Raw genomic sequence first — 24,003 nt, forward strand, 5'->3', positions numbered from 1 at the left:
CCTTAGCTCTGTACCAGACCAGCACACTGGGTTACAAGTGGTCATCAAAAATCTGTTCCTGCTTCTGTTCTTTCCTTTTGAGTAGCAGGCACTAATAAAGAATTCATACAACACAGCAAAGCAGACTGTTATAGACTATTCCTTATTTTCATGATAAGCGGACATTCCCATCATTAACTGCGGTAGTTTCTCTCAATAGAAGTCAGGTTCAAAACCTGAGAGCTGAAGACCTATAGTATAAGGGAGGAACTAAACCTCTTAAATTACAAAGATATTGACAGTATTTTCTTTCTCAGAAGACAGAATTCTTATAAGAAAGAATTAAATAAGTTTATCTTCATATTTATTGCTTTAGCCTGCATTGGAGCTATAGATCATATGTTTTTAGTTTGTAAGCCCCTATTATCTAACTCTTTAAAAGAGATTGGATTTGAAGAGGCTTTGTCAGAAGATATGAAGGTCTCTGACTACAAAGACTTTTTTAATTGAACAGGATACTTTGCTTTACGGGAGTTGTAGTTGGTGGTATACTGTCAAGTGCTGAGCAGGTAAGTACCTGAAGAACTGAGATGGCAGGCCTGCCAGCGCAGGGACTGGAAGTGCTGACAGTCTATTATAAGAATAAATGGGGTGGCTTAAGGATCTTGTGAGTGAGAATTGTGCTCAAAGGTGTTTGGCTGAGAAAAAGAACTTGAGATTACTTTGTATCTGAAAGTTAGTTCCAAGTACTCTGCTTTTATCGTTTTCCTTGTGCTATTTCTAAAGAAATGAGTGTTCTCCCTGTTCAGGTGGCTGTTGAGGTAAGAGGATTAGCGGTTTCTTTTCCTTCTATAGGAGAGGATGAAGAGAGATCTGAAAAGCTCCTGTTTTCTCTTGAAACGTTCCCTGGTGGAGAATTTTCGAGCTTTGTCGGGGGGGGGGGGAGGGGAGTGGGCTTTCAAGTAGATTGTGGGTCATTCTGCTTTGTGATGGAGAAGCTAATGTACCTGCAAACTGATCATGCCCTCTGGTATGAAGTCAAAAGATGTCTTTTAGAAAAATTTAAAAAATGTGTGCTGAGAACTAAAGTGTATCTCGACATTCAGGAGAAGAGAATTCAGCACCCATTAGTGAAGAAAGACCTGGGAAATGCTGAAGAGTATAGGTGTGCGAATTGGGGATGGACAGTCAGCTGCTTGTGGTTTGCAGGCCCTGCAGAGAGGCTGGGAGTGGGTTCCTCTGGCTGCACATCTGGAAGGCAGGCATCTGTCTCCGACTCCTCTCACTGTTGGTGTGAGGGTGGCTGATGGAGCTGCAGGTGCAGCTCAGCTCACCTCACCTCACAGCAGCTGGTTCTTGTGTCGGGTCAGCGGCCTGAAGACCCAGACACCATTGCTGATAAAGTGAAGGGAAGGCAAGGGTGGCTCGCTGCAGTTACAGTACTGAAATGGAATGAACAAGACGTCGTGAAGTCTTCGTTTTGACTTGGGCAGAAATGTCTCAGCCCTGAGCTACCCTTTCAGTAGAAGCGCTTTAGAAAATTAATTTTCCTTAGAACTGCAAAAAGAAGAGAAGCTGGGGCTTGAGTTACAAGTACCCCCAGTCTGTGCTTGATGTGTGTCTCGCAAGCCAGACATCATATTTGGGGCTTTTATTAAGGAAAAGAAGTCTCGGGCTTTTGGCCTCATCTTTAACTTCACTTATGCTTTATAATTTAGCATGATTCTTACACAGATGCTTTGAAAGGCAATCTTTTTACCTGTATCTTCTTTTGTGTGTGACCTAATTGTTTACGCAAGATAGTGGCAAGCTTATGCTGAGTGTCTGTGGCCAGGTGCTGGGGGGGCAAGAGGCAGTTTCTGTGGGAAGAGGCCGGGGCTGCCCTGTGCCTGGATATGGCTGCTTCCGGCTGGCTCCACAATGGACCCCCCCACAGGGCACAGCTGAGCCCAGCAGCCAAGCTGGTGGCGCCTCTGGGAAAACTCATGTAAAAGAGAGGGCGAAATGCTGCATGGAGTGAGGAGTAAGTTAAAAAATGGGAGAGAAAGCACTCTGAGGACACCAAGGTGAGAGCAGAAGGAGGGGAGGGGGTGCTCCAGGCACTGGAGCAGAGATCCCCTGCAGCCCCTGGAGAAGACCACACCGGAGCAGGTAGTGGGGCCTGAGGAGGAGACCACGGTGGAGCAGGGAAAAGTGTGAGGCGAAAGTCCAAGAAGTATGGATATCTTTCTCTCCACAGTATGAGAAAGGTGAAAAATAGCTCTGTAGGTTTGGAGAGACATCTGTTATTTCTTGCTGACTAGTGCTGTAAAAGCTTTTTTAGAAAAACAACAAAAAAATATTTCTGTGACCTGCATAGTGGCATGAGAAAGTTAGTACACCTTGAGCAAACTGGTCACTCCAGCTAAAATTTCAAAGGGAGGGTAGAAGGGGAGAAGTACAACGCAATTGTCAAAAGTCTAAAAGTATCCTGAGAATTTTCTTAGAGAAGAATTAAGGCAAAGGAAGAAGAGACTCGTTGTTGATACTACCAAAACTTTACTGGTTTGTTAATGTGCAAGTATCTAATGACGTTCAGCCTGTCAAATTGTGACAATTTGATCTGAATACTTTCTCAAAAATTCTGATTTCATTCTTTCAGTTCTTCTATTTGAAAATCTAAAGTCATATCTTGTTAATCATATGACTTCATTCATATCTTGTTAATTGTATTTTTGGTCACATTGTTAACTACGTGTTTTCTAAAATTTTGGCTTTAATGTGTTGCTGTAGATTGTTTCACATAAAGTCTAATGATATAAGCAGCTTAAAACAGACTAATAACATTTCTACCGGTGTCCACTAACTGGTACTTTCCCTTTAGTCGATGACTTCAGTGAGGAATCGTCATTTTATGAAATTCTTCCTTGTTGTGCCCGTTTTCGCTGTGGTGACCTCATTGTGGAAGGCCAGTGGCATCACCTAGTTCTGGTCATGAGTAAAGGCATGCTAAAGAACAGCACAGCTGCACTCTACCTTGATGGACAGCTTGTTAATACTGTTAAGGTAAAATAAGGATTTAAATCCTCATTTTTACTGGTTGGAGTGATTTCTCTCTCTCTGTGCATATATATTTGTAAAAAAACACACAAAACAACAACAAAAAGACCACACCAAAAAACCCCACCAAAACCAAAAACCAAAATGAGGAGCCTTGCAAAAAGGGGTCTTTGCTCACTACACAGCTCGGACCCAGCCCTAGTCCTATTAAGAGGAGAAGATAATGAATACTTTCTCAGACATGAGCTATAGTAACGCTGAAGTGAAGTGGAGACGTTGTATTGAGTGTGAGGCAAGTGTGGCATGGCTACGCTGCTGACTAGATTAATTAGAAGCATGATAAAAAGCTGAGGAAGACTTATCCCAGGACCATGTAGCAGTTCTAACTTTGAATAATGAGGAGATTACAAAGTAAGACAGTTTTGCCAACATAGCCATGTTTTTCCTTTCCCAACCTTCTTGCCACCCCAGAAACAGCATCCCCTTGTCAGTGATAGCCACTGAGATGTCCAGTGTTGTTATTAGTTGATTGTAGATGAAACACATTTAGTTGTAAAGGTCAATATTTTGTTGTTAGGTGGAAGAAACTAGGAGGCCAAAAGCAGAGAGCAGTGAAGAGCACTGTGGACCTGTCCACTGAGCACAAAGTATTCCTGACCTGTAACTGATAAGCAAGAGCATTTGGCACCTGGCAGGCATGGGCCTTAAGGGAGTAAACTAATCCTGGTGTGGGGTGCAAATTAGCTAGTGTTACTGTACTGCTATAGGTAAAACAATATTTTGACTTTCAAAGTTTACCTTTCAGTATTCCTTTTGCAGAAAGAGGACTATAGTAACTTTACTTGTTATGCTAATAGCTGTAATGCATGAGTATTTATCTGGCCATACGTGACTACATTCAATAGCTGGTAACAGAATTTTTACAAGGTAGATAGAAAATGCCTGTGAGATTGTTACTGCCATTATATATAGGCCAGCACCTTCTCCATGTATTTGTTTTATTGCCACCTGAAAACCTTATCAAATTGAGTTCATCACATTTGCACCTTAGCTCGAAGCAGCATGATTACCAAAGGCATGTTCTCACCAACTGAAGTAGGAGGAGAAAGAACACAAGGTTATGAGATCGTCTTACTGCTTTCGCAAAAAAAAAAAAAAAAAAAAAAAAAAGACCATCATAAAGCACCATGTTTTTAGAAGCAAGATACACCCTTTTTTTTAGTGTTTTTAAGCACAGAACTCACATGTTCTCATCCTGTGTTTCCATACACACCTTCATTTTTTGAAAGCCACTTAACTTCTGATCTTTGCATTTACCTTCTGGTTAATGTTCTTCACTGACTTTTGCTGTATTGTATCAGAATACCATGCGTTACATAGCAGTCATATTTGGTATGTCCCCTGGTTTGCAAAATGCTTTCCCAAATTTCTGATCTGTCTACTTTCTTTTCATGGTACCCATGCTATCTCAATAACTTCACTGTGTTTTTCTCCCTTACAGCTTCACTATATTCATAGTAGCCCTAGTGGGTCTGGTTCTGCCAATCCACCTGTAGTCAGCACTGTTTATGCCTATATTGGCACACCACCCGCACAGCGCCAGCTCTCTTCATTAGTGTGGCGTTTGGGCCCTACACATTTCCTGGAGGAAGTTTTGCCTGCCCCAGGTGTTAGCACTATTTATGAGCTGGGACCAAATTACGTTGGAAGCTTTCAAGCAGTATACGTACCATGTAAGTACAATTCAAATGGCAGCTAGTAACTTGGCCCGGGTGTAGTGGAATCTTTTGTGTGCGTATTGGCAGAAGAGGTGAGAAAGGAAAGTATGTGGTAACGGAGAGGAAAAGCTAGCGGTTCATAGGAAGAAGGTTAGTAGCTGCTATTGAAGAGGATGATAGAAATCCAAATTACTGTTTTAACATACTTCTGGTAGTTCTTGTGCTGAGATAGGCTAGAAGTGCTTGTATTCCTCACTTTGGTTTTAAACCAGTTAGAAATGCTTAAAGCTGTCATTATTCATACTGTATATTTATCTATAGAAAGTGAAATTGGAAAGGCATTTTAACTTGTCAGTTTCTAGTGATAGCACTCATTTGCAAATCTGCAACATATTTGCTACTTTAAACACAGATGTCTTGAAATGTCATTGTTTATAGGGCCTAAATAGGTCATCTGAGGAAAAAAAAATCAGGGAGGGATTGTAGTGCAGCAGATAGCCTTTAAGCATTCGTTGCGAACAAATATGGGCAATTCTGTTACATTTTTTAAGACTTCTTGTTTGAAATTGAGGGGAGTGCAACGCAAAAAGATGTGAATAACCTTGTTAGAAATGTGTGTCCGTAACCCTCTTTTTAACTATTCAGACAACAGATTCTTCATTAGCTCTGGTAAGATAAACTGTTACTAGTGAGATTTTCCTGTTCTGTAGAGCTCCCTGTCTTTCTGTGTAGTTAGAGTACCTCCTCACTAACATCATTATTACGTCAGAAGATGTTCATTGCTTTACCTGGCTATCACAGGGCTTTTCAGTGAAACATAAATAAAAATGGGGAACATACCAAGTTGTCTTCTCCTTGCATTGTCTTTCCCCATGAGGACCATAATGCTCTCCAGCTCTTCTGGAGAGAAACTGTCGCCATCTCAAGGAAGGAGGCAGTGAGTGACGGGAGTGGTAGGAAAACAAAAGTATGTACAGGGAGTGCACAATGTCTTGCTTTTCATGGTGAAAGCTTTCCACAGAGTGGTGACAGACACACACACACACACACAAGTGTAGATGATCTTCAGGCTGTGAAAGAACAAAGTGTTATGAAAAAGAAGGTAGCTTTCCTCACCCATCTTGAGTGAAAAACTTGAGGGAATTGAATTTTGTTATCTACAGATCTGTGTCACGTACTTGCTTTTTTGACAGCTAGACAAACCTGGCAGGCAACTCTGGATTTAGGTATCTGCTAGTCAACTACAATTTCTCCTGGAAGGCATTTTGACTGGCACTGTACAAGTACCGAATTAGCCAAAGCAAATTTGGTGAATGTGAATTTGTTCATTCACTTCTGAGAATTAAAGGTCGTCTTGCCTTTATGCTAAAGCCATGTTCACCAGGTAGCCCACAGTAACTTAAAAGAATTCTTCATTTCTTAGCATACTGACTTTTTCCAGTGTGGCGGTGTACTTCTCCCGCAACAGCTTTGCTCGATTCATTGTATTTCAGGAGTTGTCTGCCTCAGAACAAAGGGCCTGTTTCTGTTTGGGGTAAACTTCTGTTCACGTCATATGCACTGTGTCAAACCCTAAGGAGTTTGATGAGGGGTGCAGTGTGAAGCTCTGTATCTTACCCTTTTATCATGGCCTCTCTTTCCAAAATGCTTGTTTTTCCTTAGTGTAATGATTATTTGTGGGAATCCTGGAGAAGGGAAGAGCCCTTGCAATCTTCCACTGTTGTCCTTTACAGGGAAATTGTGTCTGACTTGCCATTTGTCCATGCAATGCTTCTTTTGGAAGTTTTATCCCCGTTTTCAGTGAGCAAGATTGCCATCTTCTGAGAGTTTGTCCTGTTTTTAAATAAAATGAAAAACTTGATACTCTTTAAGTCTTAGAAAGACCCCTCAGAGAGCAGTTACTAGTTCAGGGGAAGGAATTTCTTTGTCTGTTCACTGAAATGGAGGAATGTTCTCAGGGCATCCGTCTGAGCAGAGGATCCAATGAGGATTTCATTTATGGGGAAACCAAGACTTCTGAAACTCTCTCTTAAGTGATACTTGACAGAGACTTGACTCTGGTTCAAAAAATTGTGTAGACATCCAGCTTCTCATTTGTTTCAGTGCTAGGTGAGGTGCCTTCATGCTTTTTTAATTCCGTTAATGTGTTTTACTGGAGTTGCAGACACCTTTTGACCTGGAATGAAGATGCAGAAGTGAATCTCTATGTTGAGCTTTCAGGTGCTGAGTTTTGCATGCTTCCTCTGAGCATTGTAGACAGCTGTCAGTCATAATGTTTGGAGTGCCTCACAAGAAGCATCTGCTTTCGGAGCAGTGGATACAAAATATTAAAGATACGGTTATATATTCTCTTCGATGCCTGGGCCTTTTGGTCTTTATTCAGTCTTGCATCTCTTGTACCATTCTCTAAGGTGGTTTTCCTAGCAAACTATTGTAAAAAGCCTGTTGTCACAGGCAAAGATGCAGATGTACCAAATACTTCTCTGTTTTTTTCATTACTTTGTTTTTTTTCAGGTGGGAAAGGAAGTGAACAGCCCTTACTTAGGCTGTATGCAAATTGAGTACAGGAGTAATGTTGCCTTCCAAAAATTCAGATGAGGAAGTACCACATCTTCTATTGCTTGGCCAAGCCACAGGCTGCCAATTACCGCTATGGGTTAATATTGTAGACCACCTTGAAAGGAAATGTTTGCTGTGCGTTGCCCTTTTATCTTAAATAGCAGATTTATTCCAGAGCTTGCATGCTATCAAGCTACTCTTCGGTACAGCGAGCAAGTATGCAAAGACAATATCAAATCTCAGCTATTTGTAAAACCTTTCTTCTATACCTATTCTGCAATATAATTTGCTTAAAATTTTGCTCTTAAAACCGAAAAGAAAACCAATGCTATTACTGAAATGCACTTTCATTTCGTCTTTAAGGCAAAGATTCGAAGTCTGAAGGAATCAACCCATCTCCAGTATCTTTGGTACCAGAAGAGAAGGTCTCTTTTGGTCTCTATGCACTGTCAGTTTCTTCATTTACAGTGGCAAAAATAAGGAAAGTTTACAACAAGTTGGATAGTAAAGCTATTGCCAAACAGGTATGTTGGGTGAGTTGGTTAACGTGTACTACTCGTTCCTTTCTTTTAACTTCTTTGAAGGCAATTTGCTCAATGCAACCAGGAACAATAATGTACTTGTCAGAAGAGTTGCCCATAATCACTTTCATGTCTTTAAAAAAAAAAATTTTTAAAAAAATTGATGGAGATTGTCCCCCTAGATTTTATTCGCGTTCTTGAAATTGCTAGCAGCTATATATCTTTTGGAGATATTTTGGCTTTTTAATGTAGATGGTAGTTGTAATCCTGTTGAAAAACAGTTAAGATTATATTGTTGAACAGTATTTCTACTGTTGCAGCTGACCAAAGCTGATAGCTCAGTCCTTTGACTGTGATTCAGATTTGGAAACCAGAATATCGGTTTATATTTTTCTTCAAAGTACATTAAAAGTCAGTGAATTATTTGTACAAAGGACCATCTATGAAGAAAGGCTGAGAGAGTTGGGGTTGCTCAGCCTGAAGAAGGGAAGGCTCTGAGGAGACTGTATTGCAGCCTTCCAATACATACAGGGGCTTATAAGAACAACGGAGACAGACTTTTTACCTGGGTGTGTCGTGACGGGACAAGGGGCAAGGGTTTTAAACTGAAAGAAGGTGGATTTAGATTGGGCATAAGGACGAAACTTTTTACTGTGAGGGTGATGAGACACTAGAAGAGGTTGCCTAGAGAAGCTGTGAATGCCCCATCCCTGGAACTGTTTAAGGTCAGGTGTGACGGGTCTTTGAGCAACCTGATTTAGTGGAAGACATCCTTGCCCACAGGACAGGGATTGGACTAGATGATCTTTAAAGGTCCCTTTCAACCCAAACCATTCCATGATCTGGTGGAATTTTTTTTTTAAGTTAGATTCATCTTCCTTAAACTTTGGAGACTGGAGATTTCTCTTTACTTTAGAGAATGTCCTAATGACTCTAGCAGAGCTCTGGTTTGTTATGTTACTCACTCTTTATCACAGGAGAAAAATACACTAGTTATGTTCAGGCTTACATAAAAAACCCTCTTCCCTTTAGCCCTTGCTTTTTTTCTTGTTTTGTTCAGCTGGCAATTTCTTCTCATGAAAATGCCACGCCTGTGAAGCTGCTACATAACTCAGCAGGGCATTTGAATGGACCAGCGCGTTCCATTGGTGCAGCTTTGATAGGATATTTAGGTGAGTTGAGTACTTGAGAATTATTATGTTTAAACATGATTAATTGCTTGTCAGTAAGAACTTGGGTCTAGAATATAAATCATGTAACTGATGAATGTTAATGGTACATTATTAAATTTATTTAACATTTTTATATTTTATGGACATACTATTATCTTTTTTCTTTTTTGCTAACATGGGATGCTTGTTTCAGTTTATATGAGTTATCATTATGAAAATATACTTAATTACTTCACCTTAGGTCATGAACTATTTTCCAGTGCAATATTTCCTTCACCTCCTCTTCTGCGGTGTCATAGTTCTTCTAGTGATATTCTTTTCATAATTCAAGCAATGCTAGAATGCGAATTACTTGCGTATATTCACAATTATTTCCTACAAGAATTAGATTAGATTTGATTTGATTTTAATTTCTTTTCTCTGCCTATGCTCAGGAGTAAGAACATTTGTCCCCAAGCCTGTTGCCACTACGCTGCAGTACATTGGTGGAGCTGCTGCTATTTTGGGACTTGTAGCCATGGCATCGGATGTAGAAGGGTTGTATGCAGCTGTGAAGGCCTTGGTCTGTGTGGTAAAGAGCAATCCACTAGCCAGCAAAGAAATGGAAAGAATCAGAGGTTATCAGGTACGTAAGAAATGTCTTAAAACAGACCAGGCTGATGGAATTTCATTGTCTGTCCTAGCTGTTCCTGTGGAAATTCCTTGTTGTGTTGTGGTAACCTAAGTTTCTGCTCTTAACTTTACTGAGCTCTTGGCTGATTAGCATAGATGAGTTATTTAGGATGGCTTTTAAAGGAGATGGTGGAAAGTTTGCTAAGCAGTTGTGCACATTTAGCTGCTGGGCTGAAACTGACCCTTCATTAACAGCATGGAAGAGCACAACTACAGCACTTAGATGATTCTTTTCCTGCGATTGTGAATCCACCCCTGCAAGCTCGGGAGCTTCTGTCTCCGTGATCTGCCAGCAAGAGAGGAGGGTAGGGACACATGAAGAAAACTGAACAAGTAGACTCCTAGGATCATCATTTTGAGGAGACTGCACAGACTATAGTTAGTGATGCTGTTTGCTTTCAAGCCAAAGGCTTTGTAATTCTCCGTTGGGGTGGGGAAAGTGCAATCAGTTATGCAGAAGGATTTGTTGACTGACTTTAAAAGATCCTCACATGACCAATGCATTTCATCAAGACTGCTTTACTGAAACAGAAAGTTTGTGCTGTGGTTTGGGTGGCGTATCTACAAACCTTATAATGCTAATGGCTAGTTGAAACATATTATTCCATGTAGCCTGTTGCAGACCTTGGCTTATTTTGACCAAACAAATCTAGACAGTGCCCTTGCACCGTAAGCAGTCAGTGGATCAATACATACAACCTTACATTCCACTTGTATTGACCTCAGCAAAGAGCATGGTTTGAGAGAGATTCCAAGAAATCTGTATATCTTTATAATGTTTCAAGGAGGATGGTGAGGCTGAACAGGCCAGTATGTTGAGAGTTTAACAAGTTTGCATCAGAAGATGAGAAATAGCAATAGTACATCTGGCAATCTGTTCTTTCTCAACCCAGATTATAAGAAGTTAGAGCAGAAATGAGGACTAAAAGGACAAACTTCTACGGTCATACCTAGGGCAACAAAGGGTAGCGAGAAAAAAGAAAGTCAGGCTTATTCAGATTTATGTTGTCATGGATACTTTTCTTTAGTGCCAGAATCCTCTCATTTGTGCGTGCAGTACTCTAGGGGTGCTCTGTTTAAGTCTGCTGTGTCCACGGTTGCTGTCCAGGAACACAACTATCTGAGAATGTATCATGTGCTGTCTTAAACTGTGACTGACCACCAGAGAGCTGAGGTGCGTCTGTGTGTGCCTAATCCTCGGGGCCTAGATACTGTCTGCAGTGTAGAATAGATGTTTTATGAGCTGGATGTGCCCCTTTTCTAATCAACTGTAATGCCACTTTCAAGCTTTTTCATCAAGAGTATCAACTATCAGACATACTCTAAGGGCCTTCTCAAAAGGGACATTTCATCCATGCTTCTTTGTGCTTAGACAATGTTGCTATGTGTTCATAGGCTACTAATTCCTTTTCTGTTTACTTGTTCAAGTTGCTGGCGATGCTGTTGAAGAAGAAACGATCCCTTCTGAACAGCCACATACTCCATCTGACCTTTTCCTTGGTGGGAACTGTTGATAGCGGGCACGAGACCTCCATTATTCCAAATTCTGCTGCCTTCCAGGATCTGCTCTGTGATTTTGAAGTACGTAAAGCAGCACAGAAAAGTGATGATGATACTAGATAGTGAATAAGTCAGGTGCTAATAGCATACCTTAAATTATTGAACAACAGCAAGCTAGGTTGTTATCCTGAAAACTTACTATTTCATATATAGTACTGTAAAGCAGCTGAGCAGCAAGATTATTGGTAACTTTTCCTGATGAAATGGCTTGAATCACTGTAGAAACAATGAATGGGTACCATAGATGTTTCTGCTTTTTGTCGTTCTAGAAGATACATTTTGTAGTTTTCTGTTCTGCAGTGATTTCTTTTAACCTGTGTGTTCTACTGCAGTACATATATCGAGGCATGAAAAACGTACTGAAAATAACAGTAGGAGGTGAACTTTCAACATAGCACATAGGAATCACTTTATCATACGTCTCCTGCAAAGTTAATAGTAAGGCAGTTAAAATTCTGCTTGCACGACCTATGAAATATTTAAGTGTTGTGTTAAACTAAGGAAAGTAGAAAAGTTCAGAAGGAAATGCTAATGTAATAGAGGCTGATAAACAGCGTTATACGATGCATAGAACTCGTCGTTTAGTGTTTGCTCCTTTAGCATTATCTGTACCTGACACAGACTGAGTAAAAGTATTCTGATTCACATATACTAAAATAAATAAATAAATTTACTAACACCACTATTAATCCAGCTATAAGATACTGACTTGATAGTGCAAGTCCATCTTGCACAAATGGCTTTATGGAGTTATCCATTTCTTTTTTTTAGATGTCTTCCATTTCCTTTTTTTAGATGTCTATTTGAGTATTTCAGAGCACTCCTGGAACCTTTAAGGGTCTTGTCTGTGAAGAAACACCTGCTGCTTACTATAGCCTTTATTTTAATAAAATCAACTGGCCCTGTTAACTTTGTTTTTTTGAGAGCTTAAAGGTCTTCAATGCACCCAACCAGCCCCCCTTGCCAAGATCAACAATACACTATAATTATGGCACAAAAAAAGAGGAAGTGAAAAGGGCAAACTTGAGCCTTTTTTTTTTTTTTAACCTTAGTGGGGATCTAATACAGAGGAAATTTGTCACCCACCGAAGTTTCCTCCTTTTTTTTTTTTTTGAGGTGTAATATTAAAACTAGAAATAAGTTTGTGCCGTGTCTAAACATAAATTCTTCAGTACCGTGTAACTAGTTATTCTTTAACAAACCTTTTAAATTACAATAATGCTTCCCTTCTGATCACAAAATTAAACATAGACTTAATAGCAGTTATTACGTCTACAAGAGGTAATATTTGTGGCAGAGGTCTTAAGGTAGATGAATTGTTTAGCAGGGAAGACTGTGAATCACAGCCCAGCTCCTTTTACAGTGAGGCATGAATTCTTCTGAAGAATATGCTTCTCTCTTCTTCTTTTTTTTTTTTTTTTTTTCCTTTCCCCCAAAAAATGAACCAGCTGAGAAATTTCATCAGTGGTATATAGTCACTCAGACAGCAACTACTGTACGAAAGTTCCAATTTCATATTGTTTAGTTCACGTCTTTCCTTTTTTCCCCCTGAAGACCAAGAACAACTGGAGAACAAATACACTTAAGAGACTAAAAAAATAAAAAAATATGCAAGTCATAAGACTGTGAGTCACTAAGAAGAAACTTTACAAAAGCCTCAGGTTTTGACTTTTTTTATTATTATTATTATTATTATTTATTTTATTTCTGTATTCAGAAATCAGTGACCCAAACATTTCACTTACATTGGATAAATTAGATGTTCTTACTCTTATGCTAAACAGGGAAATGAAAAGATTTGTTCTGATCATTTTAGATGATAAGATTAGAAGAAAAGCAAAAGCTAGAAACCTTTTCGTTTAAGCCAGTTTTATACACCAGAGCACAAGTATTAATTATGCTTTGTTCAATAGCAAGTCAATTTTGAGATTTGCAGCTATAACTGTGAGATTTCTGGCTTTTATATCTTTTATTACTTCTATCGATTGAACAATTGATTTTTTTTTTTTTTTTTTTTTTTTGAGGATCTAAATCATTTAAATCATCTAAAATGATGTGCAGGAAATGCTGGGTAAAGATTTAAAAAAAAAAAAATCAGGGAAGACCTTGAGTTCAGTCTTGGCAGAAGATAGTAAGTTAATTTTACAAAGAGAAAATCTTCACTTAAGCCAAATAAACTTAACGTGGCATTTTGCATCAGCCTTGTTATTGGGGTTTACTCCTTTGGAGTCATTGCACCATCTGTTTAAAGAGAAATTCCAGGTAGCGTGTAAATTTTTTGTCTAGAACTCTTTAGAAGAACTCTTCAAAAGTTTTCAGCGTTATATGCTAACAGAATATGTTTGGTACCAATGTGTGTTTCTTTAGTCTTCGCTAGTATATTTAATACTTATCTGAAGTTGAAGAATAAACAATTGAGAACCTTGTTATGAGCTTTTGAGTGCAATGGCCAGATAAATAGTCATGTAGATGAACAGTTTTAATCTCTTCAAGCCTTTCATAACCTTTGATAAACTAATGTCCAGTTTTTAATCTTAAAGTGGATTTGTGTACAAAACATATAATTGTTTATTCTGTATTTCAGGTCTGGCTTCATGCACCCTATGAGCTTCATCTGTCATTATTTGAGCACTTCATAGAACTTCTCACTGAGTCCAGGTATGAGCTAATGCCAGCCTGGTAATGAGACTTACAGGATTAGGTAATATGTAGAGGATGCTCCAATTTTAAATTGCCGCCTCTTTCTTTCCTTCTTCCAGTGAAGCGGCAAAGAACGCTAAGTTAATGAGGGAATTCCAGCTCATCCCAAGACTGCTCTTGACCCTTCGAGATATGTCTCTGTCCCAGCCTACTATTGCTGCGATTAGTAATGTGCTGAGCTTTCTGCTTCAAGGCTTCCCTAGCAGCTATGACTTGCTCAGGTAGCCCATACCTATGATAATTCTGGCTTTTGTGGTTTTATTATGTTGGTGATCTTGGTCAAAAATACGTAATGGTAATACTGCTGTGGAGTAAGTAACGTGAAATGCTCAGATACTGATTTTTTTCCTCTAAGAAGTAATTGAACTAGACATAGGCAATAACTTTGTTAATGCCTTGATTTGCATATTAAATTCAGCTTGTATCTAAACAGATATGACTGAATGATTAAACTGGCTTAACGTTCTTCAGGTGAAAAGCGAAGGTGCCGTATTGCAGCTCCTTTGTTCATGTGAAGCACTGAGCACTTTTCTTCAATAGCATTGAATATTACTTCAATGTATACTCCAAAGATGGAGTATCATGATACTTCTGGTTAAAATGCAGCTTTGATTATTTTCCCACATGAAAGGTTTAGTTCAAGATTTTTTCTTAATCATACACTGTGTAGAAAAATATTTAAGGCTGTCAGATATAGTACTATTAATTCTGGCTGATGAAAGTTGCATAAATAATTGCAGTTCATATGTACAGGAGTATTTGAAATGCTTTTAAATGAGTTCAACTCCTGGAAAACTTGATTTTTCTCATCTCCCATTTCATGATAATGGAAATGGATAAAATATTGCAGGGCTTGGGGGCTCTTTGCATATGAGTGGTCATGTTTTCAGCTTCTTACTTTAAGTAAAATTAAAGGTGTCAGAAGCATCAACCTGAACATCTTACCTGTCTTTGTTTTAATTATGCAGGACAAAAAATGATTCAAGAATAAAACTGTTGATTTTATGCTTAAATGGTTACGAAACAGATTGTAGAATGCCCGTCTGACTGTTTCTTGTTCTCCTTCCTGGAAATAAAAATGAAAAATATTGTATAACTTGGGAAAAGTTACACTAGCTAGGGACCATTTCAGGTTAGTTTTAGAGGAGAGAGGAATATATTGTATCTCCTTTCTTTGAGTAGCACAATCATCATCTTGTCTTAGAAAACGATGACCTTGTGTTACATCACCTCAAGCTATAGGCATAAATGTTATACCAGAGTCAAGTAATCACTGTTTTTGATGTGATACTTGTTCAGCTGTAATGGTTTGAGAATAATATTTTGTTCTCCTTTCTTTAACTTGTGTTCTTTTTACTAGGACTTGGTGGTATCGGCCAGTCTCCGTTCTTGAATGCTAGCATTTTTAGGGTCCCTTACCTTCAGACTTGTCTGCAAAGATTCCATTAATTACTACACATTAAATTGGGTTTTGGCTAGTAACTTTAGGTGGAGACTATCTTCCTCAATCTTCAGGTGTGAGAAAGTTGATGGTTTTGGGTGTCGCCCTCTCACTAGTGTTATGGTTTTATATTTAAGGTGAATTATTGATAGATGAGAGTGCATCTGTCATATCAATGAATGATGTTGTTTTTCTATATACATCAAGGTTTGGACAGTTCCTCTCTTCCACTTTACCTACATTTGCAGTCTGTGAGAAGTTTGTGGTCATGGAAATAAACAATGAAGAAAAGCTTGACAGTGGTAAGTGATGGCATGGCTTAGAAGCAGTAGAAGAGAAATACTTTGTGATCACTTCTGTGCTTAAACACTTAAAATGTAGAAATAGTGTCATTAGCAGTATTGAAATTTTATTATAACCCAGCTGTTGGTTAGTTGTGGTACTTCAGTTTTCAGTACTGCATGCAAAGCAGTGCAAAACCGATGTACTCTTGTTTTGTTTTCCCTCATTTAACACTGCATGGTTTTGTTCTGCTTCCTCCACTCGCTCCTTCAGTTGTGCATCTCTGCTTCTTTGCGGGGAGAGAAAAAAGACAAAAATGGATTACTAGGCGCATCTGCCCTCCAGGTGTGGAGGAAATGAAAGAATGAAGACAACCTAGGTTTTTTTGGGGGGGAGGGTGGGGGGAGGGGGTGGAGTTTCTTACTGTCCTTCAAGAATGCTTATATTGAGTTGTTTTGAGACCATTTCTACCCTTGTTTTCCTAAATAAAAAAGGCTTATGCAATTGCGTTTTCAATCAGTCTCCCTGACAGAAATGTTTTAGCCCCACAGTGGGTGTCACCCAAATAACTAGAAGGGGGTGCCCAAAGATGCTATGTTTCTACATCTCTTGAGAATATACTGGTGCACAGGGGCAAGTGAGAGAAGTGTTTCTGCTTTACATTTAGCTTTATTAGTCTGTTTTCCCAAAGAACAGGGTTTAGGCAGTCTACACATTCATCATTATCCCCCTGTGCCTCTCCTGTTCTTTCTGAATACTTTTGCTTATTGCAGTCTCAAAGATGATTGAACTTGACCTTTTTAGTGAAAAAGAGGGAGTGGGTATTGGAGAGAGATCCAGATTGGTGTTCCCACTACAGGCCAGCCGTGGTTTTTTCCCAGGCTAACCGCAGCCTGAGCTGCTTTTTGCCTGCCTGGAGGACTGAAGAACCTTGGGGAGAAATTCAGGCTGTGCAGGAATGGAGAGAGAAGCTTTTGAGGCAAAGGACGTGAGATTTGTAGGTTACTGGACTTCACCAGTTCTGCTGTACTTCTGCCATAGAAGATGCTTTGTGTTCGCGTCTGTGACTTGTACACAAAACCTTGGCCCAGAAAGTGTCCATTTATCTGTCTTAATTTTTGCACGTAGCCTCAAGTTGCGATTTTGGGTTTTTTTTAAATAATGTAAAAACGTAGTCTTCCTTTGACAGCATAAGGTACAATAAGAGGGATTCACAAAATAATTGTAAAACTAGTCCTGAGCTGCATGTATTGGCTTGTTTTGCAGTGCGTTTTTCAACTAATGATGAGTTTGGGGATCTGTCAAAAGAAAAGGAAACTAATTTTTCTCTCCATTTCTTAGATTTGGAGGGAGTTGGGAACTATCAGGTTTTTTTTCCTTGGGATTTCACACCCCACCCCAGATTGCATAATGCAAAATGTTTATCCAACTACTGTGTTGTGGGGTTGGGGGAGGGGGAGAGGATGGGGGTGGAGTGCGTGTTTGATGGTTTTTATGTCTCTACCTGCCAGGAGTGACTAGCTTAGCTAATTTGGACCACTTCTGTTTAGATTATTGTCTGAGAAGCTGTGATTCCATTTTACCCATTCTTCAAACTGACCAAACTCTGTGTAACAGTGATAATGGGGCACCAAGCATTTCTCACCAGTGTATAGCAGGCTGCCTGCACTTTAGCATGGCTTCCTTGTGACCTGAGTGAGATCAGGTTGTGTTTGCTTACATATGGAATTTATTAATAGCTTTTAAAATGTCTGAGTTCCAAAAGCCTAAATTTGCCTTTTTTTTTTTTCCTTTTTTCTACTTGATTTTTTAGGAGCAGAGGATGATTTTGGAGGACTTGTTTCAGCTAATCTTATTCTGCTGCGGAACAGGCTTTTAGATATCCTTCTGAAACTTCTGTATACATCTAAAGAAAAGACAACTGTTAATTTGCAGTAAGTACAAAAAAAACTTCAGAGAGAGAACAGATATAATTTTTTATTTGAAGGGGAAGAATTATACAGCCCCCTTTTGATTCACTAATTGAATTGCATTATTTTATAGGAACTATTGAATGATTTATGCAGATGTCACTGAATTAGCTTTGAGTATGCTAGGAGAAATGGAATGCATGATTATTGAGTTGTATGCTGTCAGTTGTGGTAGCAAGAATGATAGTACTAAGCAGATGCTGGTGTAACTAACACGTATCTTCCAGCTATTGCATTATTTGGTTTTTGTTTCGAATCTTTAAAAACAAAAAAGTTTAAGACCATGGTTGATAGCATTAGTAGAAACTTATGCTTCAAGTTAGGAACAATAGAAGTAAATATCAGCAGGAGAGGAATATACATAGTAGATGTGGGGGGAGATTGCTTGCTTCTTATTGTTACTTCATGGAAGAAAAATAATGTTTGTAAAATTGTTAATTTTAAAACTTTGAGGGACAGAGGATCACAAGTGAGTAGGATGCAGTGGGAACAAGTGTGGATGTCTGGCTACCTTGATTTTATTTTTAATTTTTTTTTAATCTGGAGAGCCAGTTCTTTAACCCTCTGCTTTGCTCACATACTTCTTGGTGCTGTTTTCTCATAACTTCATATGTGGCTATAGAGAAAATAAAACCTGTCAAAAGAGAAAACTTGTGTTTTTAGAGAAGTGGGATAGTCAGCTTCTTATTTGGTTAAGAGCAAATGGCTTCAAGTAGGGGTTATTAGGATCATTGACCCTAGAATGCCCTTTAGGTCCTTGAAATCGCATGTGAGGGAACATGATATTATAGTTTAATGAGGCACTAGAGTCATATAAGTGAGTTGGAGAAGAGACTTTGAAACACTGTCAAGTTTAAACCTTGATAAAATATAACTTTCAAGCAACTGCCCAGTAGGCTGTATTGAGTCTGGAGGTATTTTTTTTGACATATGGCATATGTAGATTATGTAGTGATTGAGCATTGGTTGACATACAACCTAAACCAATTTGAGATTTTCAGCAATACTGCTTTAAAAAAACAAAAAAAGGAAGAAAAAAAAAAAGACCATATTCGTTCAAATATTCCCAAGCAACTCTTCCCTTAATTAAAAAAAAAAAAACAACAACAAAACAAAACAACAAAACCTTCATTTTTTAATACCAGTTTATTAAAAAGGCTTGTGAAAGTGCTCTACCTGTGTATGGCTCAATAAAAAGTATTTGGAAATTAGAATTTGTGGACAAACATTTCCGGTTCAGCATTCCACATTTGTTATCAAAAGCAGCAATCAGGGAAATCTCATGCAATGGAATAGTCCCAGGATCTGTGTTTAGTCTTCCCTTTCTGCTAAACAAACACACTGCAAGTGTTCCATTTAACAAGATTTGGTGAGCAACATTTCTTGTTGTGTAGCAAACTTACCTAAGAATTCAGTTAACTCTGTGATAGATCTGAATTTTCTCTGATCTTGAAGTTTGCCCTGTAGTGGAGGATGCTGATTTTTGCTATCTAGTAGGAAACTAAATGCTGTAAAATGTGACTTTTTTTTTTTTCTCTTTAATTAGGGCTTGTGAAGAACTGGTCAAGACACTGGGTTTTGATTGGATTATGATGTTTATGGAAGAACATCTGCATTCCACCACGGTCACAGCAGCCATGCGAATTCTTGTGGTCCTGTTGAGTAATCAGTCCATCCTTATCAAATTTAAGGAGGGTCTCAGTGGTGGAGGCTGGCTGGATCAGACAGATTCTGTCTTGACCAATAAGATTGGTACTGTGCTAGGTATGGCATCTCAGCCCCCTCATGACTGAAGGATTGCGTGGGAACGTGTGTGCGTATGTGTTGAGGCGAGGGTTATTGTATGAATATCATCTGGCAGATACATCCTTTCTGTTAGTGTTGTCTGTGCTGCAATCAGATGCCTCTGCACTTTGATTTTCTTACAACTAAGAGTTAGATTTCTTAGGCAAAAGGGAGTGGTTTTACAAACTGCCCTTCCGTTGACATTACACAGATTTCATTGTAGTTCAGTATTACCTCATCATCTTCATGAAGCCTGTGTAGCTAATCAGTTTTTCCTGTTACCGTCATGGTGAGGTTAAGTATGTCCTGTGGGCAGGCACATCTGAGCTAGATGCAAAGGTAGCATAGCATAGCACCGTACACACATAGCTAATAATAAAGATTCAATAACATTTACTCATTTGTTTACTTTTATTAGTTAGAGCATCATGTGGTGTTATACCTGAGCGGCTTTGTCTAGTGAGTTCTGTGCCAATTAGATTTACCAGTTTGGATTTTTATCTTGGGAATTTCTGTGTTCATGGTATCATCTCAGCTTTTCTTTTCCTCTCCCTCTCCTGCATTCTTCTGCACGCATACAAGCTCGTGCTCTCTGTCTTATTAAAGACTTACTTTGCAGGTTCTTAAAGCCTCATTTATCCAGGTTATCAGACCTTTCCGTTACCCCATGTGATCTAGAATTCAGTGTATAAGGCTTTGGTGCTACAGGGCCCATTTTGAGCATCTCTAAGCTGTCTGAAATGCATCTCCAAGTGTCTGAAATAACGGATGTCAATTCTGTGTAGAGAGGTGTAGTGGCAGTTTCCCGTGGACCTGTTTGGTTTGGTTTGTTTTTTTTGGTTTTTTTTTTTTTTTTTTTTTTAGTCAAAATAAGATAGTGCTTTTCAGATGAATGTCCATTCAGACCCTGATGCAAACCCATTGACATTAAATGAGAGTCTTTCATGAGCTTGAGTAGGCTTTAGATCAGGGCAGTGGTATTAATAGTACTTTCAACTTAATTGTTGTTTCTAAAATGACTGTACAAGGACCCATCTCTCTGTGTTGCAGCAGTATATGATCTGTTTCTGCGCTAAAGATTTTTCTGAATTGGTTTATTATAAAGAAATAATTGTGAAGTGTTGTTGAAGTGATCTTACTTCAGGAAGGTGGCTTTTCCTGAAATGAAAATATAAAGTCCATTTTTTTTCTGCTTTGTCTCTTTGAAATCTATCAAAGTATCTTATGCTGTCTTGTTATTTTTTGCATAAATAAAACTGTCTATTAAGTCTGTCTATTTACAGTGGTTTCCCATAATATATCCCTCAGGATATTCAACTAGGAACATAGGATGGTTCTTTGTGTTACTAATGAATTAGGAAGGTTAAGGAAAACAGTTTTTCTGAAACCTTATTACACATGCAAACATTTATTGTTAATGTACTATAGCATCTGTTGTTTGGCTAATTCTGATTAAGGTCCTGTATTTAAGAAACAATTTTTGCATATGCATGTGCCTTAAAATTTGAAAACCATTGATATTTTAGTGAATTGACTGATGTTTATTCAGTAGCCACTTTAAATGTCCAATAACATAAAAATTTTCTTCAGTCACAACATCTTTCTAAAATGAGATTTTGAGATACAATCACATTTGGAGAGCATTTGTAGAGTTTTCCTATTTTTCTTATTATAGTATCACTTTAATGGAATCCAAGCTAGACTGTGACCAAGCAGATATTTTTAAACTTGTCTCATCAAATGATAGTGACAGATTATCTAATTTTCATGCCCTGTGTTTTGTAATAAATTACAACACATTAGCTCCAAGATTTCTCATGAAACCAAATATGAGCCATTTTTGTCCAAGATTACTGATGGAATTCCTGCAACTTTATAGCAAGGATTTCATTAGTCTGATTCCTGGTGGATGTTTTCTGTTTAAAAAGTCAATTTCTGGTGGAAAGAATATCTGTATTAGAGCCTCAGAAAAACAACCTGATCTCTGGCAGTGCCAGAAGAATGGCTCACTATCTGTGCTGCTACAGAGACTGAACTGTCTTCCTGCCTCCTTTCTCAATTGAAAATAAGCACTTCTGCTGTCCCAGTGTTTGTTTGGTTTTTTTTAAATAGGAAAATGAAACACCTAGGTAGGAGGAGGGTCACAAAAGGTGAGTTTGTGCCTCTAGTAGCACTTAAGATAAAATAAGAGCATTTAATGCTTCATACCAGCTGATTAATCAGTAACAAAACAGCTGAAACAAGATGCCTCTGAGATACTGTTGGAAACAAATTAGCCACCCATTGACTTAAATGGGCCATGGGATCGCTGCCTGGTAATATAAATCCGTACCTGAGATTAAGGTGATACTTCCCTCTCTGCCAGCGAAATATCTCTTTTCAGAAGTCTGGGTGTTTTAAAAGTTTGAAATTGTGGTCACGGTCAGAAAATGGATCTTTGTGTGTATGCGAGGTAGCATTAGGCAGTCTGTATGGAGCAGTGTCACCTATGTGGTACTGGAAGGCAATAATTTCCTTTTTTCTTTTTTATTGATTAAAAAAATCAGACATGGGATGCAGAATTGTGTAATATGTGTGTGATAGTCTGTATACACACATTCATTTTTTACAGCATTAATTTCTGAGGAGGTACCCTGTTGAATTCACTACTTGAGTAAGAGTGAGCTTCATAGGCATTTCCCTATTAACATTGTTGGCTTTTTGTATTTTTTTTTTTATCTTAGGGTTCAATGTCGGCAGGAGCGCTGGTGGCAGATCAACGATCCGGGAGATTAACCGGGATGCTTGTCACTTCCCAGGCTTTCCTGTTCTGCAGTCCCTTCTCCCGAAGCACACTAATGTACCTGCACTCTATTTCCTCCTCATGGCCCTTTTCCTGCAGCAGCCAGTCACTGAACTGCCTGAAAACCTGCAGGTCAGTGCACCTGTCATCAGCAGCCGATGTAATCAGGGTTGCCAGGTAGGGATTACCTAGTAAGATGTTAATGTAATTCTGTCTGTCATGAAAGAAAATAATGGATTAACCAGGCCCCCTCCTTCTCTGCAGCTGACTCTCAGTCAGCAATGTGGTGTTCAGTGCTGGGTTGTTTGGGGTGGGAGGACAAGGTACCATGGGAGTATGTGGAAGCCAGCCTGTTATGGCATAGCTGTTGCTGGTGTCTTTCTGGTCTGTTTTGGGGTCAAATGAGAAGCAGATCCCTGGTTCGAGCTGGCATGGTGTGGGCATTGAAGGGTGCATAATTTTTTGCTTGCTTTCTTTGTTGGGGGTTTTTTGTTTGGTGGGTTTTTTTGTTTGGTTGGGTTTTTTTGAAAGAGTGGGGAGTTGATGTGTTAAAGAGAGTTCACAAGGTTACAGACAAAACAAGGTGGCTTTTATTTCGGAAAGTCTCTGTGGTTTTGTAAGGAGGCATCTCAGTTGTTGCTGGAAAATGTTTATTGTTCTTATTCTGAACAGGTTGATTTTGGACTTGTTTTTAATTGTGTGTAAATGAGTAGATATTATATGGTCTACAACAAAGTACTATGAAGCCTTAGTCTAGTGCTTTATGGAGAAAAGCCATGCTCCAGATAGACAAAGTGCCTGTTTAGCATAGATGCAGTGCTAACACTTATTTATCAGTGGGAACTGGAGAGTAAAAATTTCAGATGGGAAGGTATTCTGCCTGCCTGTTTTCTCAAGAGGAATACTTGACAGCACATTCAGTGCTGTGCTACAGTGAAGTAGAGGCATGAAGCTCATCTTCTGCTTACAGCATTGAAGTATGGCACTGTTAAATCGAAACTAAATTCAACTAAAATATTTAGCAGTAGCACTCTTAATGCTAGAGGTGGGCACTTTGTCCTTTTTTAATTGATTTAAGTTTTTGGACTTGCTGGAAAATGCAGCTTGGTTTGTTTGGTTGCTTCATTGTTGTTTGTTTTTTTTTTTTTTCTGTGGGATACCATGTGGGTTTTACTGCTAGATGTGAGTGAAGTAAACTGAGGTGATTGTGCCACACTTGTGCTGACAGGTGTCGTCTTGTTTCAAAACACTTAAATACTTTGAGAAGCTGAGAGTTGCAGTTACATTAGCGCACGGTTAGAAGGAGTTTTCTTCAGTGACACGTGCCCTTCATATGAAGCTTTTGGGGATAAAGTTTGGAGGATGTGAGACAATTCATTTTTTTTACATACTGCCAAGTGAGCGTATTGTAGGTATAATAAAAAGCAGTATCAAATTGCACAGGAGAAAGGGATTATTTCATGTCTTCTTTCTTCTCTTTCACCTTTTACAGTTTGATTTAGACTCTATTTGGACATTCATATTTGGAGTTCCTGCCTCCTGTGGCACCGTTACTTCTTCAATACACAGTGTTTGCACAGAAGCTGCCTTCTTGTTACTGGGAATGCTGAGAAGCATGCTGAATTCCGTAAGCATAAAAAATTTTGCTCGTATTTGAATATACAGAATTGTTTGAGCTTGCCATGTGGTCAAAAGCCAAATTTGAAAAGTTGAGGGTTTGTTAGTGTCATGAGAAACCTGATGTGAGTTAGGCTCATAATACTTGGGTGAAAACCATCACTGTCAGTGGGTTATTCTATCTTACTTTATTTTTCAGTATCTGT

At 38.8% G+C, this 24,003-nt stretch overlaps 1 protein-coding gene across 6 annotated transcripts in view; it reads left to right on the forward strand.

Annotated features, from left to right (window-relative positions):
- The window catches only part of WDFY3 (WD repeat and FYVE domain containing 3), a 180,794-nt gene that overhangs the window by 113,473 nt on the left and 43,318 nt on the right, over window positions 1-24,003 (forward strand). For 5 of the 6 annotated variants that reach the window (XM_075500914.1, XM_075500913.1, XM_075500917.1 and 2 more), the window contains 13 exons: window positions 2,843-3,024; window positions 4,520-4,751; window positions 7,659-7,819; window positions 8,877-8,988; window positions 9,423-9,613; window positions 11,089-11,241; window positions 13,805-13,878; window positions 13,980-14,141; window positions 15,569-15,663; window positions 17,457-17,577; window positions 19,160-19,377; window positions 22,122-22,357; window positions 23,673-23,807. In XM_075500914.1, coding sequence (XP_075357029.1) covers window positions 2,843-3,024; window positions 4,520-4,751; window positions 7,659-7,819; window positions 8,877-8,988; window positions 9,423-9,613; window positions 11,089-11,241; window positions 13,805-13,878; window positions 13,980-14,141; window positions 15,569-15,663; window positions 17,457-17,577; window positions 19,160-19,377; window positions 22,122-22,357; window positions 23,673-23,807 — 2,072 coding nt within the window. The remainder of the gene's footprint in view (window positions 1-2,842; window positions 3,025-4,519; window positions 4,752-7,658; window positions 7,820-8,876; window positions 8,989-9,422; window positions 9,614-11,088; window positions 11,242-13,804; window positions 13,879-13,979; window positions 14,142-15,568; window positions 15,664-17,456; window positions 17,578-19,159; window positions 19,378-22,121; window positions 22,358-23,672; window positions 23,808-24,003) is intronic. The other variant, XM_075500916.1, reaches the window with a different exon arrangement.

Source organism: Mycteria americana, chromosome 4, assembly GCF_035582795.1.
Source record: "Mycteria americana isolate JAX WOST 10 ecotype Jacksonville Zoo and Gardens chromosome 4, USCA_MyAme_1.0, whole genome shotgun sequence".
In the NCBI taxonomy this organism is placed as follows: domain Eukaryota; kingdom Metazoa; phylum Chordata; class Aves; order Ciconiiformes; family Ciconiidae; genus Mycteria; species Mycteria americana.